Source organism: Lontra canadensis, unplaced genomic scaffold (assembly GCF_010015895.1).
Source record: "Lontra canadensis isolate GAN:19392208 unplaced genomic scaffold, GSC_riverotter_1.0 scaffold15, whole genome shotgun sequence".
Taxonomy (NCBI): domain Eukaryota; kingdom Metazoa; phylum Chordata; class Mammalia; order Carnivora; family Mustelidae; genus Lontra; species Lontra canadensis.
In genome coordinates this window covers 20,815,624-20,840,239 of record NW_022631009.1, presented here as the reverse complement: position 1 = coordinate 20,840,239, position 24,616 = coordinate 20,815,624, and the positions used below count along the sequence as shown (strand labels likewise).

The window sequence follows — 24,616 nt, the reverse complement described above, 5'->3', positions numbered from 1 at the left end:
CTTGTCTAGTATGATTTAGTGTTTTCTTTTAGATTGCCTATATACACAGTCCTGCCATTTGCAAATAGTGACGGTTTTACATCTTCCAGTGCTTGTACCTTTTATTTCTTTATGGCAGTGTGGAGTAGACATCTTGAAAATACTCTTTTTTTGTTCCCACCTTCGGTGTGAAAGTGCTCAATATTTTACTATTAAACATGTTGCTAGCTGTAAATACTCTTTACTGGGTAAGGAATTGCTCTTTTGTTCCTCCTTTTACAAGTTTTTAAAAATCATGAATGGGTTTGAATTTTATCAAATATTACATTTAGTGAGTTTATCTGATTTTTTCTTTTATTCTGTTAATGTGGTAAATTTGAGTTTTTAGATGAATTCCTGGTATAAACCCATACTTACTATGTATTAACCTTTTTATGTGTTAGCTTTGATTTGCTAAATCTTTGGTTGTATAGCAGCTATGTTTATAAGTGATTCTGATCTGTGATCTCTTGCAGTATCCTTATCTGACTTGGATTAGCATAGATATTTTGCTTCGTTAAATTAGTAGGTATTTCCTTTTTTAATATAGGAGTTTGTGTAAGATTGGTATTAGTATTTATTTTGGTAAAATACACATACCAATATTTACCATTTTTGCCATTTTCTTATTGTATAGGTATGTGGCATTGGTAACATTTATGTTGTTGTGCAACCATTACCACCATCCATCTCCAGAAATTTTTTAGTTTCCCAAACTGAACCTCTGTACCCATTGATCCAGTAACTTGCTATTCTCTCTTACCAGCTCCTGGCAATCAGCCACATACCTATGACAGGATCCAACTTCATTTGTTTTTATAAGTGGGTGTCTACTTTTCCAGTAACATTTGTTGAAGACTGTCCTTTCCCCCTTTCAATGGCCATGGCACCCTTCTTGAAAATCACTTGGCCATAGATGTGAGGGTTTCTTTCTGGGCTCTCAATATAGTTCCCTTGGTGGTTTCTAGGTCTGTGGTCAGTGTCCCTTTGTTTTGAATACCATAACTTTGTAGTAAATTTTGAAATCAAGATGTGTGTAATCTCCAACTTTGTTCTTTTACTAGTTTTTTAAATCTTAGGAAAAATGAATCTCCTGGGGGCATGTGGGTCAACGGTTTTCTTAGTCGGAAAGTTTTAAATACCTGATTTTTAAAGATTGTATTTATTTACAGGGGTTTGGGGTGGAGGAGGAGGAGGAGGAGATGGACAAACGGACTGCACTGAGCATGGAGCCCAACTTGGGACTCCCATCTCACGACCCTGAGATCATGACCTTAGCTGAAACCAAGAGTTGATACTTAATGGACTGGGCTACCCAAGCACCCCCCCATGATTTAATTTCTTAGCAGATATAGGACTATTTAGATTTTTATCTCTTCTTTTGTTAGTTTTGGTTAGTTATGTTTTCGCTGAATTTCTCCATTTCTTCAAAACTGGTGCTCAGCAAACAATGGCTTGGACCTGCTTTTATAAGTAAAATTTTATTGGAGCACAGCTATTTGGTAGCTTTTGAAAACTAAAATGGAAGAGTTGAGTAGCTGGGACAAAGTACATGGCAAATACCTTAAATATATACTATCCGGCCCTTACTGAAAAATTTCCTGCCCCTGCTCAGAATTGTCTGCATGTAAAACCATAACGTTGGGTTTTTTGGTGCAGTTTAAAGTTGACTTATTTTTTAAAAAAAATCTAGGAACTGTTGTGATATTTTTTCCTTACTGATATTAATGATTTGTATCTTCATCATCAATATTGTTAGGGTTTTATTAATTTTATTTGCAAAGAACTGATTTTTCTGATTGTTGTTGTTGTTGCTTTTTTATTTTCCTATTCTACTTCCTTTGGATTTGATTGACTGTTTTCTCTAGCTTCCTGAGGTGGAAGCTTCTGTCATATTTATTTTTTCTTCCTACTTTTTTCTATTGAAATACATGCATTTAATGCATGTACTTTTTTCTATTGAAATACATGCATTTCATGCATGTATTTAATGCATTTTTTTTTGCCCTCTACTTTATGTCATAGAATTTCGTATGTTGTTTTTTTCATTATTTTGTTCAGAAAATTATTAATTTCCATTTTGACTCTTTTTTCTTTGATTCATGGGTTTAGAAGTGTGTGCTTAATTTCCAAACATTTGGGGAATTGCTAATTATTTTTCTGTTACTGATTTCTAATTTAATTCCACTTTGGTCAGCATAGTCTCTGTATTATTTTAATCCACTATAATTTATGAATTAGTATGTGGTCATTTTTGTAAATGTTCTATATGCAATTGATACAAAGCGTATATTCTGCAGTTGCTATATTCTTACATAAATATCACTTATTTCAAATTAATAGTGTTCTTAAAATCTTGTGAATTCATATGGACTTTCATATCTGCTGTTCTCTCAGTTATGAAGGTATGTTAATATCTACAATTATGATTATTTGTCTACTTTTTAATTTTGCCAACTTTTACCTTATATACCTAGAAATTGTTATTAGGTGTACACAAATTTAAGTGTTACCTTATTCAACATACTTAAAAATCATCCTTAAATGTGTCCCTCTTTCACTCTAATAATTCTTTTTGCTTTAGGTTTTTTTTTAATAATGATGTTTTAAAAATTGCTTCAGTTGCAGAACCCCAAAGGTTACAGATGGATATTTGACTTATTAGAGTCTAACTTAGTACTTTTACCATTTCCTGAACAATTTTACAACAGTTTGACTATATATACCCTCCCATTTCCCTTCATTTTGTTGGTATTGGGGTCTTTCTTTTTGCTTGTTCAGTTTGGGTTAGCTTGTTTAGTTTAGCTGGGTTTAGCTTGTTTTTCTACCATTTCCGGTAGAAGTTTAGGTTATTGATTTTGGGAGATTTCTTCTATTATAGGCATTTAAACAGCTATAAATGTCTTTAGCTGCAACCCATAAATTCTGATATTTTGTATTTTCATTTTCATTCAGTTCTGATGCTTTCTGATTTTCCTTGATGAATGTGTATTTTTGTGTTTGTTGGTTGGAGTGTTTTATAGATTTCAGGTTTAATTGGTTGGTAGTGTTCAGGTCTTCCATATCTTGGTTGATTTTCTGTCTGTACATTATTGTGAGTATTAAAGTCTCTATAATTTTTTTTTTCTTTAAAGATTTTATTTATTTGTTTGACAGGCAGAGATCACAAGTAGGCAGAGAGGCAGGCAAATAGAGAGAGAGGTGGAAGCAGGCTCCCTGCTGAGCAGAGAGCCCGATGTGGGGCTCGATCCCAGGACCCTGGGATCATGACCTGAGCTGAAGGCAGAGGCTTTAACCCACTGAGCCACCCAGGCGCCCCAGTCTCTATAATTATTAAACCAGCTTTCTTTCCTTTTACTTTTGTCAGTTTTTACTCTATGTATTTTGGGGTTCTCTTGTTATGCTCACATATATTTTTATATTTTCTTGAATCAACCCTTCTATTGTTATAAAGTGCCTTCAAATGTTATCTTCAATAACATTTTTTTCCTTAAAGTCTGTTTTCTTAATAGTATACTCCATTTGTTCTGTAGTTGCTGTTTGCATTATATATATGTTTTTCTCAGTACACTGTTTTAATTGTCTTAACCTTTTGCTTCATGTTGTGTTTCTTCATGCCTAGTACCATCTCTTTGAAAGTTTTACTGGCACGTTATTTAGCTTTAACTACCTCTTCAAACTTCATTTTGTTCATTGTAATTTCATCTCATGACAGGGATAAATTATTCATTTTGGAAAACAGTCATATGAAAAACAGGAATGGGGCACCTGACTGGCTCAGTTGGTTAAGTGTCTGACTTTTGATTTTGGCTCAGGTCAGGATCTCAGAGTCCTGAGATTGAGCCCTGTGTCAGATTCTCTTTCTCTTTCTCACCTACTTCCCCTTGCCTCCCTCTCAACAAGACAAAACAAAAAAACCAAACAACCCCCCCAAAACCCCAAAAGTACAAAACAGGAGGGAGGAAACACTGCTGGAAATTAATATCATAGAAATGAAAATTCCCTGTATGCCAAAAAGAGAATCTATACCATTTAAATAGCAAGAAAATGTTGTATTTCAGGTATTCCAGGGAAGAAACTGGGTCACATGACTTCCTCGGAGTTTCATTTACTGCTTTTTTTTTTTTTTTAAGATTTTTTAAATTTTTATTTATTTGACAGAGATCACAAGTAGGCAGAGAAAGAGAGAGAGAGAGAGAGAGAGAGAGGAGGAAGCAGGTTCTCCACTGAGCAGATAGCCCGACATGGGACTTGATCCCAGGACCCTGAGATCATGACCTGAGCCGAAGGCAGAGGCTTAACCACTGAGCCACCCAGGCGCCCCTACTGCTTTTTTTAAGTAAGATTTTATTTATTTATTTGACAGATAGAGATCACAAGTAGGCAGAGAGGCAGGCAGAGAGAGAGAGAGAGAGGAGGAAGCACACTCCCTGCTTAGCAGAGGGCGCGATGGGGGGGCTCTATCCCAGGACCCTGGGATCATGACCCGAGCCGAAGGCAGAGGCTTGAACCCACTGAGCCACCCAGGCGCCCCCATTTACTGCTTTTTAATTGACATATAAGTGAAATAAAAGTATAATCCTAAGTGTACTACATAATTTGATTTTTTAAAAAAAGATTTTATTTATTTATTTGACAGAAACACAAGCAGGGAGAGAGAGGTGGAAGAAACACAAGCAGGGGGAGTGGGAGAAGGAGAAGCAGGCTCTCTGCTAAGCAGGGAGCCCATGGTGGGGCTTCATTCTAGGACCCCGGGATCATGACCTCATCCAAAGGCTGACTTTTAAACGACTGAGCCACCCAGGCACCCCCAATCTTTGCCTTTTTTTTTTTCCACTCAATCTTTGCCTTTTAACTGGAGTATTCAATCCCTCCACATTTAATGTTTTTAATCATATGGTTGGATTTCTATCTACCATTTTCTATTATCAATATTTCTTGTGTTCTTTTTTGTTTTTCTCATCCTTTACCAATTTTTTATATTCAGTAGATATTTTTTAATGTTTCATTTTTAATTTAATTTTCACATTACTTTTTAGCGATTACTCCAAATCTTGCAATATGGATCCAGTTTTTTAGTCTATTTCAGATTAATGCTAAATTTGTTACTTAAAATACAGAAACTTCCTCCGTTATAGCTCCATTTCTTCCCCCTTATTTGTGCTATTGTCATATATATTGCACCTTTGTGTTATAAGTCCAACAGTACAATTTGATAATTGTGTTTTAGGTAATGGCCTTTTAAGTCAGGAGAAAATATATGTTTATATTGTCCTTTAATGATTATATAATTACATTCATTGGTGCTTTTTTGTGAATTTGCGTTACTGTCTGGTGTTCCTTTCAAGTCTGATGAACTTTCAGTATTCTGTTAACAGTGAATTATCTGAGTCTTTATTTGGGTGTTCCTTTTATTTTGCCTTCATTTTTGAAGGATATCTGCAGGATATAGAATTTTTGGTTATTGTTGTTGAATGTCGTCTCATTACCTTCTTTTTCTTCTTCTTCTTCTTCTTCTTCTTCTTTTTTTTTTTTTCCTAGGATTTGATTTATTTGAGAGTCAGTGAGTGAGAGAGAGCACAGCTGGGGGAGGGGCAGAGGGAGAAGGAGGAGCTGACTCCCTGTTGAGCAGGGAGCCTGATGTAGGATTCCCTAAGCTGAAGGCAGGCGCTTAACCCACTGAGCCACCCAGGTGCCTATCTCATTATCTTTTTGCCATTGTGTGTAATGAGAAGTTAGCGATTTTTCTATTTCTGATTTTAAGATTTTCTTTTTGTCCCTGGCTTTTCACTGTGATGTGTCAGGGTGTCGATTCACTGATTCTTTTTGCCAGTTGATGTTGAGCTCTGTTAGTGGATTTTTCATTTAATTTACTGTACTTTTGAATTCTATAATTTCCATTTGGTTGTTCTTGGCAATTTGTCTCACTGATATTTTCTATTTGATGAATCATTGTCCTATATTCCTTGAATTATGTAAATATGGTTTCCTTCATTTTTTTGAACATAATAGATATTATGAAGTCTTTGTGAACTAAGTTTAACAGTTGAGCACCCTCAGAGATAATTTTTATTTAATTTGTATACTTTCCTTGTTTCAGAATTTTTGGTGGAAAACTGGACATTTTATAGATAGTAAGTTATAGCGACTCTGAATTCTGATTTCCTCTATCCAGGGGATGATTGTTGTTGATATTGGTTTATGTTTATTTTTTAGTGATTTGCCTTAACCACATTTTTGGTGTTTCCCCTGTAGTGTGTGGCCTCTAATGTTGATGCCCCCCTATCACCTCCAGCCATTCTTTGTGCGTTCAGTTCTGGCTTTCTAGGTATTACCCTCGGTCACTATAATAGTCATCAGCCATTGACTGGCTAGAGACTGTTTAAACCATTGAACCAGTAAATCTAACTCTTTACATAGACTTTCTTCCACTCCTATACATATATTAGATAATGCTCACAATTCAGGGAATTTATAAATGTGATCCTTGCCCCCTCTTTTTTTTTAACTTACTGGGTTACAAGGCCTGTTGGTTAACCATGAATGCGTAGCTTGTTAGGTCCCTCTCCTCTAAGTAAGCACAACCTGTCAAATGCATATGGCTTCCTAGACTATCAGGGATATGTGAAATCATAGCAAGTCTGTTAATTTTCTGGCCAGTCTGCTGTTTTGTTGATTGTACCAACAAATACTGTGGCCTTAGGTTAGACTTCTTTTTTGCCCCTGATTTTTTTCTTTCTTTTTTGACAACTTTGTCTAGTTTTGTGATTGCTTTTTGGAAAGAGGATTTGCCAACTTCCTAACTCAGAATTCTTCTTCTTCTTCTTTTTTTTTTTTTTTTTAAGATTTTATTTATTCATTTGATGGACAGAGATTACAAGTAGTCAGAGAGGCAGGCAGGGAGAGAGGAGGAAGCAGGCTCCCCGCCGAGCAGAGAGCCTGATGCGGGGCTCCATCCCAGGATCCTGAGATCATGACCCGAGCCAAAGACAGAAGCTTTAACCCATTGAGCTACCCAGGCATCCTAACGCAGAATTTTTAAAGTCCTGTCCTGTATTCATTTTTATTTTGTAGTAAAAAGCATGTAACATAAAATTTACCATCTTAGCTATTTTGTAGTATAGACTAGTGTTAACTATATGCACATTGTTATTTAATAGATCTGTAGAACTTCTTCATCTTTCAAAAATTAAAACTCTATAACCATTTAACAACTTCCTTTTTCCTTCTCCCCCCAGCACCTGGAAACCACCATTTTACTTTGATTCTAAGAATTTGACTACTTCAGATACCTTATATATGTAGAATCTTACAGTATTTGTCTTTTTGTGACTGATTTATTTCACTTAGTATAATGTCTTTAACATGTTTAGTCATGTTGTAGCACATGACAGAATTTCCTCTTTTTTAGAAGATTGGATATATTTGATTGTATATACCACATCTTCTTTATCCATTTATCTTTCAGTGGACATTTAGGCTGCTTCCACCTCTTGACTATTGTGATTAATGCTGCAGTGAAATGGTTCTGCAAATATCTTTTTGAGATCCTATTTTCAGTTCTTTTTCATATATACTCAGGACTGATTTCATGTGGCGATTCTATTAATTTTTGAGGAACTTCCATAATGCTTTCTTTAGTGGCTGCATCATTTTACATTTCACCAACAGCACACAAGCATTCCAATTTCTCTTCATACCTGCTAGCACTTGTTACTTTTGATAATGGCCATTCCAACAGGTGTGAGATGGTAGGTCATTGTGGTTTTGTTTTACATTTCCTTGATTAGTGATGTTGAACATCTTTTCATATACTTGCTGGCTATTTGTACATATTCTTTTGAGAAATATCTATTCAATCATTTACCACTTTTAAATTGGAATTACTTTTTGTTGTTTATTTTAGATATTCACCCTTATCAGATAAATGGTTTGCAAATATTTTTTCCTATTTCATAGGTTGCTGTTTTGCTCTCTTGAATGTTTTCTTTGCTGCATGAAGGTTTTTAGATTTGTCTATGTTTGGTTTTGTTACTTATAAAATTTAGTTTTTTTAATTAAAAAATTTTTTTTCCAGATTTTATTTATTTATTTGACAGACACAGATCACAAGTAGGCAGAGAGGCAGGCAGAGAGAGAGAGGGCTCAGCAGGGAGCCCAATGCGGAACTCGATCCCAGGACCCTGGGATCATGACCTGAGCCAAAGGCAGAGGCTTTAACCCACTGAGCCACCCAGGTGCCCTAAAATTTAGTTTTAAAGTATGCCTGTATTCTGTTAGAATATTTTGTTATAGCCTACCTAGAATTAGGTTTTTGAACTTTTTAACCCCCTTCTTAAATTCTTCTTTACTGATATTCTTTGTGCAGTCATAGATGTTCTGGTTTTTGGAATGTATTTTTTGCAATGTATTTCTGAAGTTATAAGTAAATAAAGTATTTTAAAGTTGTACAGTTTATCCTGAAGTAAAAGGAATGAAACTTGTTTTTATAGTTATATTAAGGATGGTCTGTCTACTATAACAACATCCGTGTTTTGTCTTTTACAAGGCATAAATATATTCTCATTTTTCACAACTCTGAGGAAATGGAAATAATCTTGATTAGAGTCAGATGATAAGTGTTGAACTTCAAGTGGATTTCGATATGGGTGGTATGGCTCAAAATTCCGTGTTCAAATATAGAATGCTGCATCTTGTGTTAGTGTTTAGGTAGTAGTGGTAAAGCTGATTAACAGCATTCTGATGATACTGAGGGTTTGATTCAGGTGCTTTTGACTACTTCCTGCAAAAATCCAATTTGTACCCATAAATTGCAACTGTGGTAGGCATTTCACAAGTGTTCCTTTGTTACACAAGTCAGGAAGTCGTAGAGATGGCACTATCATGGGCTCATTGTCCAAATAGGTGCATAACCAATGGAAAGGTATTAAGTATAGTTGTGGTGAAGAGGAAGGGTTCTGGCATCATATTTTCCAGTTTTGAGTCCTGGTTTTCCAAGTTGTGTCATTTTAGGAGGTTACTTGACCTTTCCATGCCTCAGATTCTTCTTCATCTGTAAAATTGGTAGAATAATAATATTTACCTTTTGGGGGTCTTATAAGGATTAAATAATTGTATGCTGGTAAAGTGCCTGGTACATAGTAAGTGCTGAGTAAACAATGTTTTTGTTATACATGCTGATGAAAATATAATTGGTTTATACTTCAAATTGATCTTTCAAATTTTAATGGCAAATACTTAAAATGTGACACTCCATTAGAATAATATAGTAGAAATAGATTTTAAGTATTCTGCCCTTTCAGGAACAAAAGACTTCTGAATACCTACATGAGGCCCATATGTTTGTAAGCGTAGTTAGCACTTTTGTAACAGTTGTTCTTAGAGGAAGATAATATTCTGAGCACTTTGTATAAATTCAGTTAATTCTCAGTGATACTATTGTTATCCAGATTTTACAATAAACTGAGACACAGATATATTCAACAAGTTTCCCAGTGGTTTGCCATATTGCCTATATTTAGCTATTTTACTTTGTTGCTAACCTAAGTAGATGGGCAATTGTGGATGAATAAGTTTAATGTATATCTTAATTTTCACAAATAGTTGAAATAACTTAAAATGTGATTGAAGTATAATCTATACTGCAATTTTTTCCTTTGTAAATTTTTAAGAATTTTGTCAGTGTAATAAGTTAGTAATATAAAGTGATTATGGTGACATTTATGTTTTCATTTCTCACCTTCTTTCTAATAATAATGGAAATCAGTAAGAAAATATTTAAATTTTATGACCAGATAGTATCCGGGTACAATCTTTAATTAGGTAAAACTCAGTACTTTTTTTATTTTTCAAGTTTGGTTAATTTTTATTTTGTTGGGTCACTCTCTTATCTTTTAACTCTGCTCTCTCCATACCCTTTTAACTTGCCTTACAGTCCTGTTCTGTTAGTTTAAAATACATTTTAAAGACATGTTTTTGATTGGAGATTTTAAACAATATGCCATTCAGTTATCTTAGTGCTGCTGTCTACTGTGATTATTACAACCACTATCATATATGAACTTCTGTTATGTACCACATATTTTATATTATATTTATTCAGCAGATAAAGCAATGGAGGCCTAGGCAGGTTAACTAGCTTATTAAAAGTAACTTGTACAATAGGTTTGTGTTGTGTATCATAACCTATAGTTTAACAAGTTATTTGGTACTTTTTGTTGAACAGTATTTCTTAAAATATTTTTGTTTTAGAAATTTCATTTCTCTTTTCAGAAAGTAATGTGGATATTATAATGAAAAAATTAAGCACTTACTAACTTTTAATATTTTTGTTTTAAGGAACTGAAATTACCATTCACTTTTTTAAGTGGACATATTCATGAGTTGAGGATCCATGTACCCTGGACAAAACTGGGTTCAGAACCAGTAGTAATTACCATCAATACAATGGAATGCATTTTGAAACTTAAAGATGGAATACAGGTAAGTTATTGAACCTAGTTTTTTATGTTAACGTATTTTAATAGTTAATGGTGTTATTTCTTTAACTTCTTTAAACTTTTACACAAAGTTTATATACACTTACAGTTTCTTACATGCCTATTAAAGTAACATAATTGCAAAAGGGTATTCTTATATTTGGATAAAACATTCTAATGGTTATTTTCATACTGATTTCACTGAATCTAATCATAGCCATCATAGCGATCATGTAGATGGCTTATTATCTGTCTCTACTAGAAGTAGGACCTGATTGTGTCCAATTTTCAGGTGAAGTTTTTGAATTTTTGCAAAAGAGCTGTATGATTTTTTTATATTTACATGACTTTTTAAAATTAATTTTAATTTTTTAAATTTTTATTTATTTATTTGACAGAGAGAGAGATCACAAGTAGACAGAGAGGCAGGCAGAGAGAAGGGAGAAGCAGGCCCCCTGCTGAGCAGAGAGCCCGATGTGGGGCTCGATCCCAGGACCCTGAGATCATGACCTGAACTGAAGGCAGAGGCTTAACCCACTGAGACACCCAGGTGCCCCTACGTGACATTTTTTTTTTTTTTTTTAAGATTTTATTCATCCATTTGACACAGAGAGAAAGATTACAAGCAGGCAGAGAGTCAGGCAGAGAGAGGGAGGAAAGCAGGCTCTCTGTTCGGCAGAGAGCCGAAGGCAGAGGCTTAACCCACTGAGCCACCCAGGTGCCCCCCTACATGACATTTTTAAATGAGATGAACATTTCTCATTTTTTTGAAATGAATTTTTAATTTAAGTTAACATACAGTGTTACAGTAATTTCAGGTGTAGCATATAGTAATTTAACACTTCTGTACAACACCTGGTACTCATCACAAGTGCATCCTTAATCCCCATCATCTATTTCACATATCCCCCATCCACCTCCCCTCTGGTAACCATTAGTGTGTTCTCTCTAGTTAAAAGTTTGTTTCTTGGTTTGCCTCCTTTTTTCCCTCTTTACTGATTTGAAAGGATAAAGCAGCTGTGGTATATATATATATATACACAATGGAATATTACTCAGTCATAAAAAGAATGATGTGGATAGAAGTAGAGAGTATTACGCTAAGCAAAATAAGTCATTGAAAGACAAATACCATATGATTTCACTCATATGTAGGATTTAAGAAACCTATCAAATTTCATTGTGTTTTTGAAGTTTCAGCATCAGAAGCTGATTTTTTTCCCTGACATTTTTTCTGACCATTTTACATTTCTTAGTGTTTTTTCTTTTTTGTAAAAGTGTAATACTTATTTTTTAAGAAGTTTCTAGCAAAAATTATTTAATATAGGAAGCAAATAGATCTGATAGCAGTATATTACGAATTTTTCCTTTTCATAGAAAAGTATTGTCTCTTCATTTTTACTACTTTTTTGTTAGCCCATATTTCACTTGCAGTTTAAAAAATGCTTTCTAGAACCAAATGAGTTGATGATGATGAGATGAGTATTAATTTTAATGATTTAATGATTTATTAAATGTTAGGGCAATTTTAGTGTGTCCTAAATATAACCAGTCTGTGAATTAAGGTTATTTATGATGTTAAAATAATTTCCTATTTTAAGAAGATATTTTGTCATATCAGTCCACTGAGCTCATCTTTTTTTCCTTTTATGAAATCTTTGATTCTAATATTTTATTATCTAATTTGATGTAGTTTCTGGAAGTAAGTAGACCAATGCTATATTTCCATGAGAATTTATTTTGTAAACATGAAAAACACGGGATATGTATTTAGAAATCTGTGAAATAGTTCTATTACAACAGAGTTTTATTTTACATTCATTTTAGGTAATACTTAAGTGGTCTTAATCATCATCTGTTCCTGGAATTTAATTTTTTTTTTTTTTTTTTTTGAAGTCTGGACTTGGTTATACCACCCATGGAGAGCTCCATATTAAAAGAGAAAAAAAAAAAAATCCAGACACTAAGTATTTTTTCAATCCGAAGGTGGAAGTTTCAAGGCCAGATGTCCCATAAGAAACACATTTTAAAAGAGGCAAATTACAACTAATTATAGAGGCTGCAGAAAAAGATTTGTAACACATGACTTAGTGCAACCTAGAACTAATATTTGATATTGGACCATGCAGATGGCTACTGCAGGAATGATCAGGTTTCCTGCTTGCATGGTATTTGAGACTTGAATTTTGTGGTGTGTACAGCAAAAGGTCAAGTGTCATGAATGTAAACTACTCTCAAAACAAGTATTTTTTGCAGATGTTTAAAATTTTGAGGTAGAAAAGATTTTTGAAAATTGCAGTTGACATTTGGACAAATTATTCAGCAGTGTCCATCCCTGGAGAATAATACTTAGGTTAGTGATTGGAATTAATTTTTCAGTAAGACATTGTAGATGAAACACATTTTTAAACAGTTTATTTTCCTATTTTGGGCTTTGATTAGTGTAGTAGGAAATTAAGTTAAAAAGTTACACATGTACTAGTAAAACTGAATAAGCCCATATTTAATTTAAATTATTTCAAATTATTACATTGTAGAATCACATGAAGAAAATACTTATTTCATAAATTAGTGTGGGAGGTTGGTTAAATGAAGGGATCATTTAGAGTTATGGATATAAATCTTTTAAAAATACTACTGTTGATATTTTACAATGTAATAAATACAACTTAAAAGTTAGAAATTTGAGGTCTAATTCAGAAAATATCATTACAAAAATATAATACTGCTAAATGCCTTGATAAGAAGGTATGTCTAGTTTGTAAAGTTCAGTTTAATTCTACCGACATTTGTTGATTTCCTGCTCTTCAGTGCACTGAACAGCATTGTCAAGATATTTATGTAACCTTCTAAGGAGACTTAAAGAAAGAGATGTATGTTGATTGAGGGTGACTCTAGTCATAATTACAATATACTGCCTTAGCATATCTCTATAAGTCATTTTTTAAAGATTTATTTATTTATTTTTTCATGCAACGATATTTTATTAACATATAATGTATTATTTGCCCCAGGGGTACAGGTCTGTGAATCATCAGGCTTACACATTTCACAGCACTCACTATAGCACATACCCTCCCCAATGTCCATAACCCAGCCACCCTATCCCTACCCGCTACGCCCCAACAACCCTCAGTTTGTTTTGTAAGATTAAGAGTCTCTTATAGTTTGCCTCCCTCTCGATACTATCTTGTTTCATTTTTTCCTTCCCTACCCCCCACAACCCCTTATCCTGCCTCTCAAATTCCTCGTATCAGAGAGATCATATGATAATTAAGAATTGTTTGTTTTAGCGAGTTCACATGCATGATCTTGGGGAGGGAGAGAGTCTCAAGCCGACTCTCTGCTGAGTGTGGATCTCCATTTTTCTACTCTGAGATCAGGACCTGAGCTGAAGCCAAGAGTATGTAGCTTAACTGACCAAGCCACCCAGGCCCCCCTGTAATTAGTTTTATAGAGATTTTTTTTTGATGACAGGATGACCTGAGTTGTTGTGTTTAATTTTTTTTTTAAGATTTTATTTAGTCATTTGAGAGAGAGAGACAGCATAAGCAGGGGGAGAGGGAGAAGCAGGTTCCCCACTGAGCTGGGAGCCCAACACTGGGCTTGATCCCAGGACCTGGAGATCATGACCTGAGCCAAAGGCTGATGCTCAACCATCTGTGCCACCCAGGCACCCCCAAGTTGTTCTGTTAGGTCAAATAAAGGCCACCGTGATGTTCACACTGAATTCTTATATTATTTTAAAATTAACATATAATGTGTTGTTTGTTTCAGGGGTACAGGTTTGTGATTTATCAGTCTTACACAATTCACAGCACTCACCATAGCACATACACTCCCCAGTGTCCATCGCCCAGCTACCCCAACCCTCCCACCTCACTCCCCTGTTTCCTGAAATTAAGAATCTCTTATGGTTAATCTCCCTCTTTGGTTTCGTCTTGTTTCATTTTTCCTTCCCTTCCCCTATGATCCTCTGTCTTGTTTCTGAAATTCCTCATATCCGCACTGAATTTTTTTAATACATTGATATTTCACTCAGAAAATTCTTAACTGTTAGCTGTTTACTCTGGGAGACATTTCTGTCATCTAACCCGCCTTTAGACACTTCAGATTTTACTTGTGAGCTTTTTTTTTTTTTTTTTAACTTCGGTTGCAGAATTTGATTCATGACACATCATCAGTGGTCCAGGTCTGACTTATTCAAGTAGTTCACTCTAATGAATTATGTGGATCCAACACTTAGCTTAGTAACTTACATTTAACTATGTGTTCCTCTCCTTTTGCATATTCTTGCTTTTCAGCCTCTGTGGGCCTCACCTGTAAAAGAGGGCAGGACTTGCTGCATGGTTCTTATTCTATGGTTGTATATGCTTTGCTCATCTTATTAATAACTCTTGCAAAAGAGCTTCTTCAACCTAGAGCAGTAGTAAATTTGTTTTTAAACAACTATTTGTTTGGGCCTCTGTATGACCTAGAAAGTTTAAAAAACAAAAACAACACCCCCCCCCAAAAAAACCCCTATAAAATCTTTTGACCTGATAAATATGACTGCAAGGCTAATTCTAGAATACTCACTGTTCATAAAACCAAACCAAACCAAACCAAAAATCTTTTGTACCTAAACCAAAACTTTAAAATTATCAGTGAAAACTGGGAATAAACAAACAGCGTTTTCTTAATGTATGTACGTACTTTTAGTCGCTGGTTAGTGTTTGGAGTTACAGGACAATCTTGTTGTCCTTTCTCCTTGCACATTTTGGTGCTGTGGAAATCCATTATTTGTTTAGTTAGTCTCGAAGAGGGAAGTATCCTATCTTGTGCTTGAAGCTTGAGCACTATGCAGAAGGAAGTGTTGGTAAGGCTATTAACAATATTTATATGGCCTTTAGGAAAAAAAAAACACACACACTTTAATTCTCTTAAATGAGGTGGGATTAATTTAAATGACTACCTCCTGCCAAAATTCATATATTGAAATTCTCCCCAAAGATAATGGTGTTAGGAGATAGGATCTTTGGGAGATGCTTAAGTCATGAGCCCTCATAAATGGGATTAGTGTCATCTAAAGAGGCTCCAGAGAGATGCCTGTCTCTTTTGCCATGTGAAGACACAGTGAAAAGGTACCAGCTATGGACCAGCTATGGTCTCAAACCAGACCATGTTGGCACCTTGATCCTGGTCTTCCCAGCCTCCAGAACTGTGAGAAATAAATTTGTTGCTGTTATAAGCTACCAAGCTACCAGTCTGTGGTGTTTTTTATAGCAGCCCAAATGGACGAAGACAACTGTCTTTTCAGAAATTTAACAGGGTTCAGAAATGCTGACTTGGACTGTGGAATTTATTGTATTATTATTGATTTGCTCACTTGCAATGCTGTGGGTTAATGATAGTGGTGATTATAATAGTAGATAATGTAGTCTACGTTCTATCTGTAGCTTCCTCATATAAAAAAGTGAGACAGAATTCCCTATAAATTATGGGTATCGTCTTTACTCTCACAAGGGAACCCCTTTTATATTGTGAAGGAGATGAATACTCTGGTACAAATGTAATGGTTCCTGTGTAACAGTTCAGAAAAGCCACATAATGGTTGATAAAATGAATTATAGTAAGTTCATATCATTTTGATCTAGTGAAGAATTTTATAAATGGAGTATATAGGTAAATAATTTCCAGTCTTTGGCTATATGTGCTGCCTATAAACTTCAGACCTTGAGTTTGAGTTCTTGTGTGTGGTGGTGTAACTGCAGCGGTGAAATAAGACTGGAAAGTGGGGCATTGACCTTTGTGTAAAGAAGGTGAATGGAGGATTCAGCAGAGGAGAATCCCGGAAGTCCCTGGCAGTGTTACCTGCAGTTATCTGCCCTGGTGGCAGGCCACAGGAAAGGGTGGAGAAATTGAGTAATTCAAAACCGAGTAATACGTAGAGGAGTGACAGTAGTAGTTGTAAATGTTCCTTCACATTCTCAGCTGAGAGAAGAATAAGCCAAACCACATTTCTTTAAGATACACAGAAAAATAATGTGTTTTGCTGAAGAAATTTTAAATATATGAGTCTGATCCTGAATTTACTTGTACTGAGAGGTATATCCAAATTCTTCTGGTAAGTGAGGTATTCAGTTTAGTCAGGTGCAGCAAGCATTAAGGTGCTTCCTATTCTTTGCTGTATATCTTCAATCTTTTAAAATTAATACCGGAGATTATATTCTGAGTCTGTTTTGGAATGTAGTAGAGAAATAAATACTTCTGAGTTTCACTGTAGGTGGAATCCTTTATATATATATTTATATATTTTGGTTATTGGCTGTTTTCTTTCATTTTAGTCCCACTTTTTATGGAGCTGTAGTTGACAAAATGCATTTATTTAAAGTGTACACAATGTGGTGATGTAAGTATACATTGTGAAAGGATTCATACTATCAAGTTAATACCTTTTGCCTCACAGTTAACTTTTTTCTTTTTTTAACTTTTTAATTTTTTTTGATGAGAATATCTATTCTTAGCAAATTTCAAGTATACAATATAGTAGTATTAACTGTAGTCACCAAGTTGTACATTAGAATCTTAGATCTTGTTCAGCTTATAACTGAAGAGTTGTACCCTTTGACATTTCATCCAGGACCTGTCAAACATTCTTATTCTATTGTTTCTGTGAGTTTGACACATTTATTTATTTATTTATTTATTTATTTATTTGACAGACAGAGCTCACAAGTAGGCAGAGGCAGGCAGAGAGAGAGGAGGAAGCAGGTTCCCTGTGGAGCAGAGATCCCGATGTGGGGCTCGATCCCAGGACCCTGGGATCATGACCCAAGCTGAAGGTAGAGGCTTAACCCACTGAGCCACCCAGGCGCCCCAACGCTTTTTTTTTTTTTTTTTTTTTAAGATTGCACATAGTATTTGTCTTTGTCTGGCTTATTTCATTTACCATAATGTACTTTAGGTTCATCTGTGTTGTTACAAATGGCAGGATTTCTTTATTTTTCACAGCTGACTAATGTGCATGTGTGTGTGTATGTGCACGTGCGTGTGTGTTTGTGTATGTATGTATGTATCACTTAGGTTATTTCCACTTGGCTATTGTGAGTAATGCGGCAGTGAACATGAGAATATGATGTCTCTTTGAAATAATAGTGTTTTCTTTTCATATATAACCAGAAGTGGGATTGCCAGAAGTGGATAATACTGTAGTTTTATTTTTGAATTTTTGAGGAACCTCTGTACAGTTTTCCATAAAGACAATACCAATTTACATTACCACCAATGTTTTACAAAGGCTCCCTATTTTCAGAATTTGTTATTTCTTGTCTATTTGATAATAGCCATCCTAAGAGGTTTGGGGTTATATTTCATTGCGGTTTTGATTTGTGTTTTTCTTTTCTTTCTTTTTTTTTTTTTTAAGATTTTATTTATTTATTTGACAGAGAGAGATCACAAGTAGGCAGAGAGGCAGACAGAGAGAGAGGGGGAAGCAGGCTCCCCGCTGAGCAGAGAGCCCGATGTGGGGCTCGATCCCAGGACCCTGGGATCAAGACCTGAGCTGAAGGCAGAGGCTTTAACCCACTGAGCCACCCAGGTGCCCCTGATTTGTGTTTTTCTTATGGTTGTTGATGTTCAGCATCTTTTCAGGTATCTGTTGGTCATTTATGTAACTTCTTTAGAAAAATATTCAATTCTTTTGTTCATTTTTACTTGGATTGTTCTTTGATATTATAGAAGTTCATTTTTTATATTTTAGATATTAACCCCTTACGAAATATATGGCTTACACATATATTCTCCCATACCATAGGTTATCTTTTCATTTTGTTGATAGTTTCCTTGGCTGTGCAGAAGCTTTTTAATATGATGTAGTCCCACTCTTTTTTTAATTTTTTCTTTCCTTTTTTTCCTTAGTTTTTGTTGCCTGTGCTTTTGGTGTTGTTTCTAAAAATCATTGCTATGACTGATGTCAAGGAACCTTTTCCACTATGTTTTCTTTTAGTAGTTGAACAATTTCACGTCTTATATTTAACTCTTTCATCCATTCTGAGTTAATTTGTATGAGTAGTGTAAGATCGAGTCTGTTTTCATTTATCATTTTGTAACTGGATATCCAATTTTCTCCAGCATGATTTATTGAAGAGACCATCATCTCTCCATTGTGTGTTCTTGTTGCCTTTGTCCAGGATTAATTGACTGTGCATGTATGGGTTTATTTCTCGGCTCTCAGTTCTCTTTCATTGATGTGTGTCTGTTTTTATGCCAGTACCATACTCTTTTGATTACTGTAGTTTTGTAATATATTTGAAGTCAGGAAGTGTGATGCTTCCAGCTTTGTTTTTCTTTCTCAAGATTACTTTGGCTATTTGAGATTGTTTTCATGGCTCCATACGAATGTTGGAATTGTTTTTCCTATATATGTGAAAAAATGCCATTGGAATTTTGATAGGGATAGCATTGAATCTGTAGATAACTTTATTTTTTTTTTAAGATTTTATTTATTTATTTGAGAAAGAGCAAGAGAGAAGCAGACTCTCCACTGATCAGGAAGCCCAAGGTGGGACTTGCTCCCAGGACTTTGGGTTTGTAACCTGACCCAAAGTCAGACATTTAATTAACTGAGCCACCCAGGCGCTCCTGTAGAGCACTTTAGATACAGTGTTTTGTTTTTTGATGCTGTTGTAAGCAAGAATGCTTCTTAAATTTCTCTGTGATAACTCATTAATAGCACATAAAACACTGATTTTTGTGTATTTACTTTTATCCCGTAATTTTACTGAATTTATTAGTCCTGTAGTGTTTCTTGTAGGATTCTTTAGAGTTTTCTATATGTAAGATAATGTTATCTGCCAACATAATTTTAATGCTCACTTTCCAATTTGGGTGCCTTTTGTTTCCTTTTATTTCCTAGTTCCTGTGGCTGGGATTTCCAGAATTACTTTAAGTGAAAGTAGTGGGAGTGGGCATCTTTATCTTTTTCCTATTCTTACAGGAAAAGCTTTCAGCTTTTCACCATTTAGTATGATGTTAGCTGTTGTGGTATCATATAGGACTTTTATCATGTTGAAGTACATTCCTTCAATACCTAATTTGTTGAAAGCTTTTATCATGAAAGGGTGTTGAATATTGTCATACTTTTTCTGCATCTAATGAGATATGATTTTTATCCTTCATTTGTTAATGTGATGTGTTGATTATGTTAAACCATCCTGGCATCCCAGGGATAAATCCCACTTGATCATGCTCTGTGATTTTTTTTTTAATATGCTGTTGAATTCAGTTTGCTAATACCTTACTGAGAATTTTTACGTATATATTTTCAGGGATGTTGGCCAGTAGCTGTCCTGTAGTGTCCTTTGTCTGGGTTTGGTATCTGAGTAATGTTGGACTCACAAGGTGAATTTGGAAGTATTCCATTCTGTTCAGTTTTTTGGATTTTGAGAGGGATTGGCATTAATTCTTCTGTATATATATGGTGTAATTCACCAGTGAAGTACCTTTCTTGGGCTTTTCTTCATTGGGAATTTAAGTTTTTATTTTAATTACTTTGTGCTCATCACTACAAGTGCACTCATTAATTCCCATTGCCTACTTCACTCTTTCCCCTACCCGCCTCCCCTCTGGTAACCAGGAAGTTTGTTCTCTATAGTTAAGAGTCTATTTTTTGGTTTATTGCTCTTTCCCCCACTTTTTGCTTGTTTGTTTTATTTCTTAAATTCCACATATGAATGAAATCATATGGTATTTGTCTTTCTCTGACTACCTTATTTCACATATCACTATACTCTTTAGCTCCATCCAGTTGTTGCAAATGGCAAGATTTCATTCTTTTTTTATGGCTGAATAACATTCCATTGTGTATGTATATACCACATCTTCTTTTTTGATTCATTAATCAGTGGATATTTGGGTATTGTAGATAATGTTGCTGTAAGCACTGGGGTGCATGTATCCCTTTGAATTAATGTTTTTGTATTCTTTGGGTAAATACCTAGTAGTCCATTTGGTGAATCATAGAATAGTTCTATTTTTAACTTTTTGAAGATCTTCCACAGTAGGAAGGTGGTTTGCATTCCCAGCAACAGTGCAAGAGTGTTTCCCTTTCTCCACATCCCTAAAAACATCTGTTTCATGTGTTATGATTTTAGCCATTTTGACAGGTGTGAGGTGATATCCTTCTAATTGTGATTCGCTTTTCCCTAATGAGTGATGTGGAGCATCCTTTTATGTGTCTCTTGGCCATCTGTACGTCTTGTTTGGAAAAATGTCTATTCATGTCTTCCCATTTTTAATTCGATTATTTGTTTTGGGGGGTGTTGAGTTTGATAAGTTCTCTGTGGATTTTGGATATGAACTTTCTATCAGGGTTATATCAGATATGTCATTTGTAAGTATCTTCTCCCATTCTGTAGGCTTTTAGTTTTGTTGATTGTTTCCTTCACTGTGCAGAAACTTTTTGTTTTGATGAAGTCCCAATACTTTATTTTTGCTCCTGTTTCCCTTGCCTCAGGAGATCTAGCTAGAGAAAACTTTTGACATCCAAGAAATTACAGCCTGTGCTTTCTTCAAGGACTTTTATGGTTTCCTGTCTCAAATTTAGGTCTTTAATCCGTTTTGAGTTTATTTTTGTGTATGGTGTAAGAAAGTGGTCCGGTTTCATTCTTCTGCATGTTACTGTCCAGTTTTCCCAATACCATTTGTTGAATATTAATTGTTGTTGAAGATTAATTGACTGTATAATTGTGGTTTCATTTCTAGGTTTTCTATTCTGTTCCATTGATCTATGTGTGTGGTTTTTATGTCAGTAGCATACAATTTTGACCACTACAGCTCTGTAATATAATCTGAAGTCTAGAATTGTGATGTCTCCAGCTTTGATTTTCTTTTCAAGATTGCTTTGGCTATTTGGAGTCCTTTGTGGTTCCATACAAATTTCAGGATTGTTTTAGCTCTGTGAAAAATACTGGTGATATTTTGATAGGGATTGTATTAATGTTTAGTTGCTTTAAGTTGTATAGAGAATTTAACAGTATTTGTTCTTCTAATCCACTAGCATGGAATATCTCTCCATTTCTTTGTGTCATCTTCAGTTTCTTTCAGGAGTGTTCTGTAGTTTTCAGAGTACAGATCATTTACCTCTTTGTTTAGGTTTATTCCTAGGTATCTTATGGGTTTTGGTGCAATTATAAATAGGATTGTTTTCATAATTTTTTTCTGCTGGTTCATTACTGGCATACAGAAATGCGACAGATTTCTGTATGTTGATTTTGTATCCTGTGCCTTTACTGAATTTGTATATCAGTTCTAGCAGTTTTTTGGTGGGGTCTTTTGGGCTCTCTGTGTAGAGTATTATGTCATCTGCAAATAATAATAGTTTTACTTCTTCCTTACCAATTTGGATGCCTTTTATTTTTGTTGTTTGATTGCTGTGGCTAGAACCTCTGCTACTATGTTGAATAAAAGTGGTGAGTGTGCTCATCTGTGTCTTGTTCCTGATCTTAGGGGAAAGTCTCTCAGTTTTTCCATATTGTGGATGATACTTGCTGTTGGTTTTTCATATATGGCCTGTATTATGTTGAGGTATGTTCCTTCTAAACCTACTTTATTGAAGGTTTCTGTCATCAATGGATGTTGTACTTTGTCAGATGCTTTTTCTGCATCTATTGAAATGGCAATATATAGTTCTTATCATTTCTGTTACTGATGTGATGTATCATGTTGATTTGTGAATATTGAACCACCCTTGCAACCCAGAAATAAATCCCAGTTGATCATGTTGATTTTTTAAAAAAATTTTCTAATAAGTCGTTGGATTTGGTTCACTAGAATTTTGTTGAGGATTTTTATATCTGTGTTCAACAAAGATGTTGGCCTGTAGTTTTTTGTTTGTTTGTTTGTTTCTTTGTTTTTGGTGTCTTTATCTGGTTTTGGTATCCGGGTATGCTGGTCTCATAGAATGAATTTGGAAGTTTTCCTACATTTTCTATTTTTTTGAAGTAGTTTGAGAATTGGTTGGGAGAACGAGAGAGATGAGCAAGGAAGTGGACAGAGGGAGAAGCAGCCTCCTTGCTTGGCTCAAACCCAGGATCCTGGGGTCATGACTTGAGCTGTAGGCAGTCACTTAACTGACTGAGCCAACCAGGTGCCCCAACAGTCTTTGTTTTAAAGTCTATTTTGTCTGATACAAAGTACTGCTACTCTGGCTTTCTTTTCTTTTCTCTTTCTTTCTTTCTTTCTTTCTTTCTTTCTTTCTTTCTTTCTAATATTTATTCACTTTAGAGAGAGAGAGAAAGAGAGTGAGAGCATGCCCAGTGGGGAGGAGAAAGAGGAGAGAGAATATCTCCAGCAGACTTCCTGCTTAGTGAGGGGCCCAGTGCAGAGCTTGATCCCATAACTCTGAGATCATGACCTGAGCTGAAATCAAGAGTTGGACACCAAGCTAACTGAGTCACCCAGTCTTTCCATACTCTGGATTTCTTTTGACATGCATTTGCATGATTAATGCTTTTCCATCTCTTCACTTTAAACCTGTAGGTATGTTTAGGTCTGAAATGTATCTCTTGTAGGCAGCATATAGGGGAGTCTATAGTTTTTTTTGTCCATTCCGTCTCTCTGGATCTTTTGATTGGATTGTTTATTCCATTTACAATCAAAGTAGTTATTGATATGTATTGCCATTTTATTACTTATTTTGTAGCTGTTTCTGAAGATTTTCTCTGATCCTCCTTGTCTTTCTTTCTTTCGTGGTTTGCTAATTTTCCTTAATGATGTATTTGGATTTCTTTGTCTTTGGTCTTGGTATATTTATTAGTTTTTTGTTTTGTGGTTACGATTAGATTTATATATAACATCATCTGTATATAGCAATCTACATTAAATTAATGGCTGTTTAAGTTTGAACCCATTCTTTACTCCTCCCCATGTTTTAGATATTTGGTGTCATATTTTATGTCCTCTTACTTTGTGAGTTTGACTGTTTTTGTTTTGTTTTGTTTTCAGAAATATTCCTTTTTACTGCTTTTGTGTTTTCTACCTTCATACTGTCAGTTTTGGCTTTGTCACTCAGGGTCACCTTCAGTTTTTTTTGTAGGGCTGGTTTAGTTGTCATGAAGTCCTTTTAGTTTTTGTCTGAGAAAGTCTTCATTTCTTCTATTTCTTCATTTCTTTCTATTTCTTGCTGAATAGAATGTTTTTGCCTACAGGATTTTCCCATTCGGCACTTTGAATATATCTTGCCATTCTTTTCTGGTGGAAAGTTTTTCCTGAAAAATCTGCAGACAGTGTTATGGAGTTTCCTTTGTATGTAATTGTCTTGCCTTTTTTTTTTTTTTTTAAGATTTTATTTATTTATTTGGTATTGAGAGAGGGAACACAAGCATGGGGAGTGGGTGAGGGAGAAGCAGGCTTCCCACTGAACAGGGAGCCCGATGAGGGGCTTGATCCTAGGACCCTGGGACCATGATCTGAGCCACCCAGGTGCTCCTGTTTTTTTGTTTTAATGATGTTTTATTGTTATTCTTTTAGAGTTTCTTTTTTTATTTTTGAAGTCTTCTCTAGGCCCAATGTGGGGCTTAAACTCATGATGACTCCCAGGATCAAGTGTTTCATGCTGTACCGACTGAGCCAGCAGGGTGCCCCTTGTCTTGATCCTTTAGCTATTTCTTTATCACTTTATTTTGCCATCTTAACTACAGTATGTCTTAGTTGATTTTGTTGATTTTTGTTTAGGATTTTCTGTGGCTCCTTGATTTGTACCTCTGTTGCTTCCCTAGATTAAGGAAGTATTCAGGTATTATTTCTTCAGATAAATTCTCTACCCCCTTTTGTTTCTCTTCTTCTGGGACTCCTTAGATATGAATGTTATTACCTTTGGAGTCACTGAGTTCCCTAAGTCTTTTCTCTTTTTACATAATTATTTTTTCCATCTTTTCATCTTAATTACTTTCATTATCTTTTGGTCATTAATTCATTTCTTCTTCTAGACTGCTATTCATTCCATCAGGTGTTTAGTTTATTGTACCCTTTGTCTTTGTTGTGTTATTCCTTGTTTCTGCTTTAATGGTCTCACTAATGTCCCCCACTCTTAATCCAGTGAGTATCCTTATGATCACTGCTTTAAATACTCCATCAGGCAT

The 24,616-nt window shown here is 35.0% G+C and overlaps 1 protein-coding gene across 9 annotated transcripts in view; it reads left to right on the top strand.

The window, feature by feature from the left end:
* VPS13B (vacuolar protein sorting 13 homolog B) overlaps nucleotides 1–24,616 on the top strand; it is a 746,538-nt gene that overhangs the window by 4,588 nt on the left and 717,334 nt on the right. For all 9 annotated transcript variants that reach the window (XR_004382801.1, XM_032858607.1, XM_032858609.1 and 6 more), the window contains exon 3: nucleotides 10,357–10,500. Coding sequence is in view for 8 of the 9 variants with exons in the window: in XM_032858607.1 (XP_032714498.1) it covers nucleotides 10,357–10,500 (144 nt within the window). In the remaining variant the exon portion in view is untranslated. The remainder of the gene's footprint in view (nucleotides 1–10,356; nucleotides 10,501–24,616) is intronic.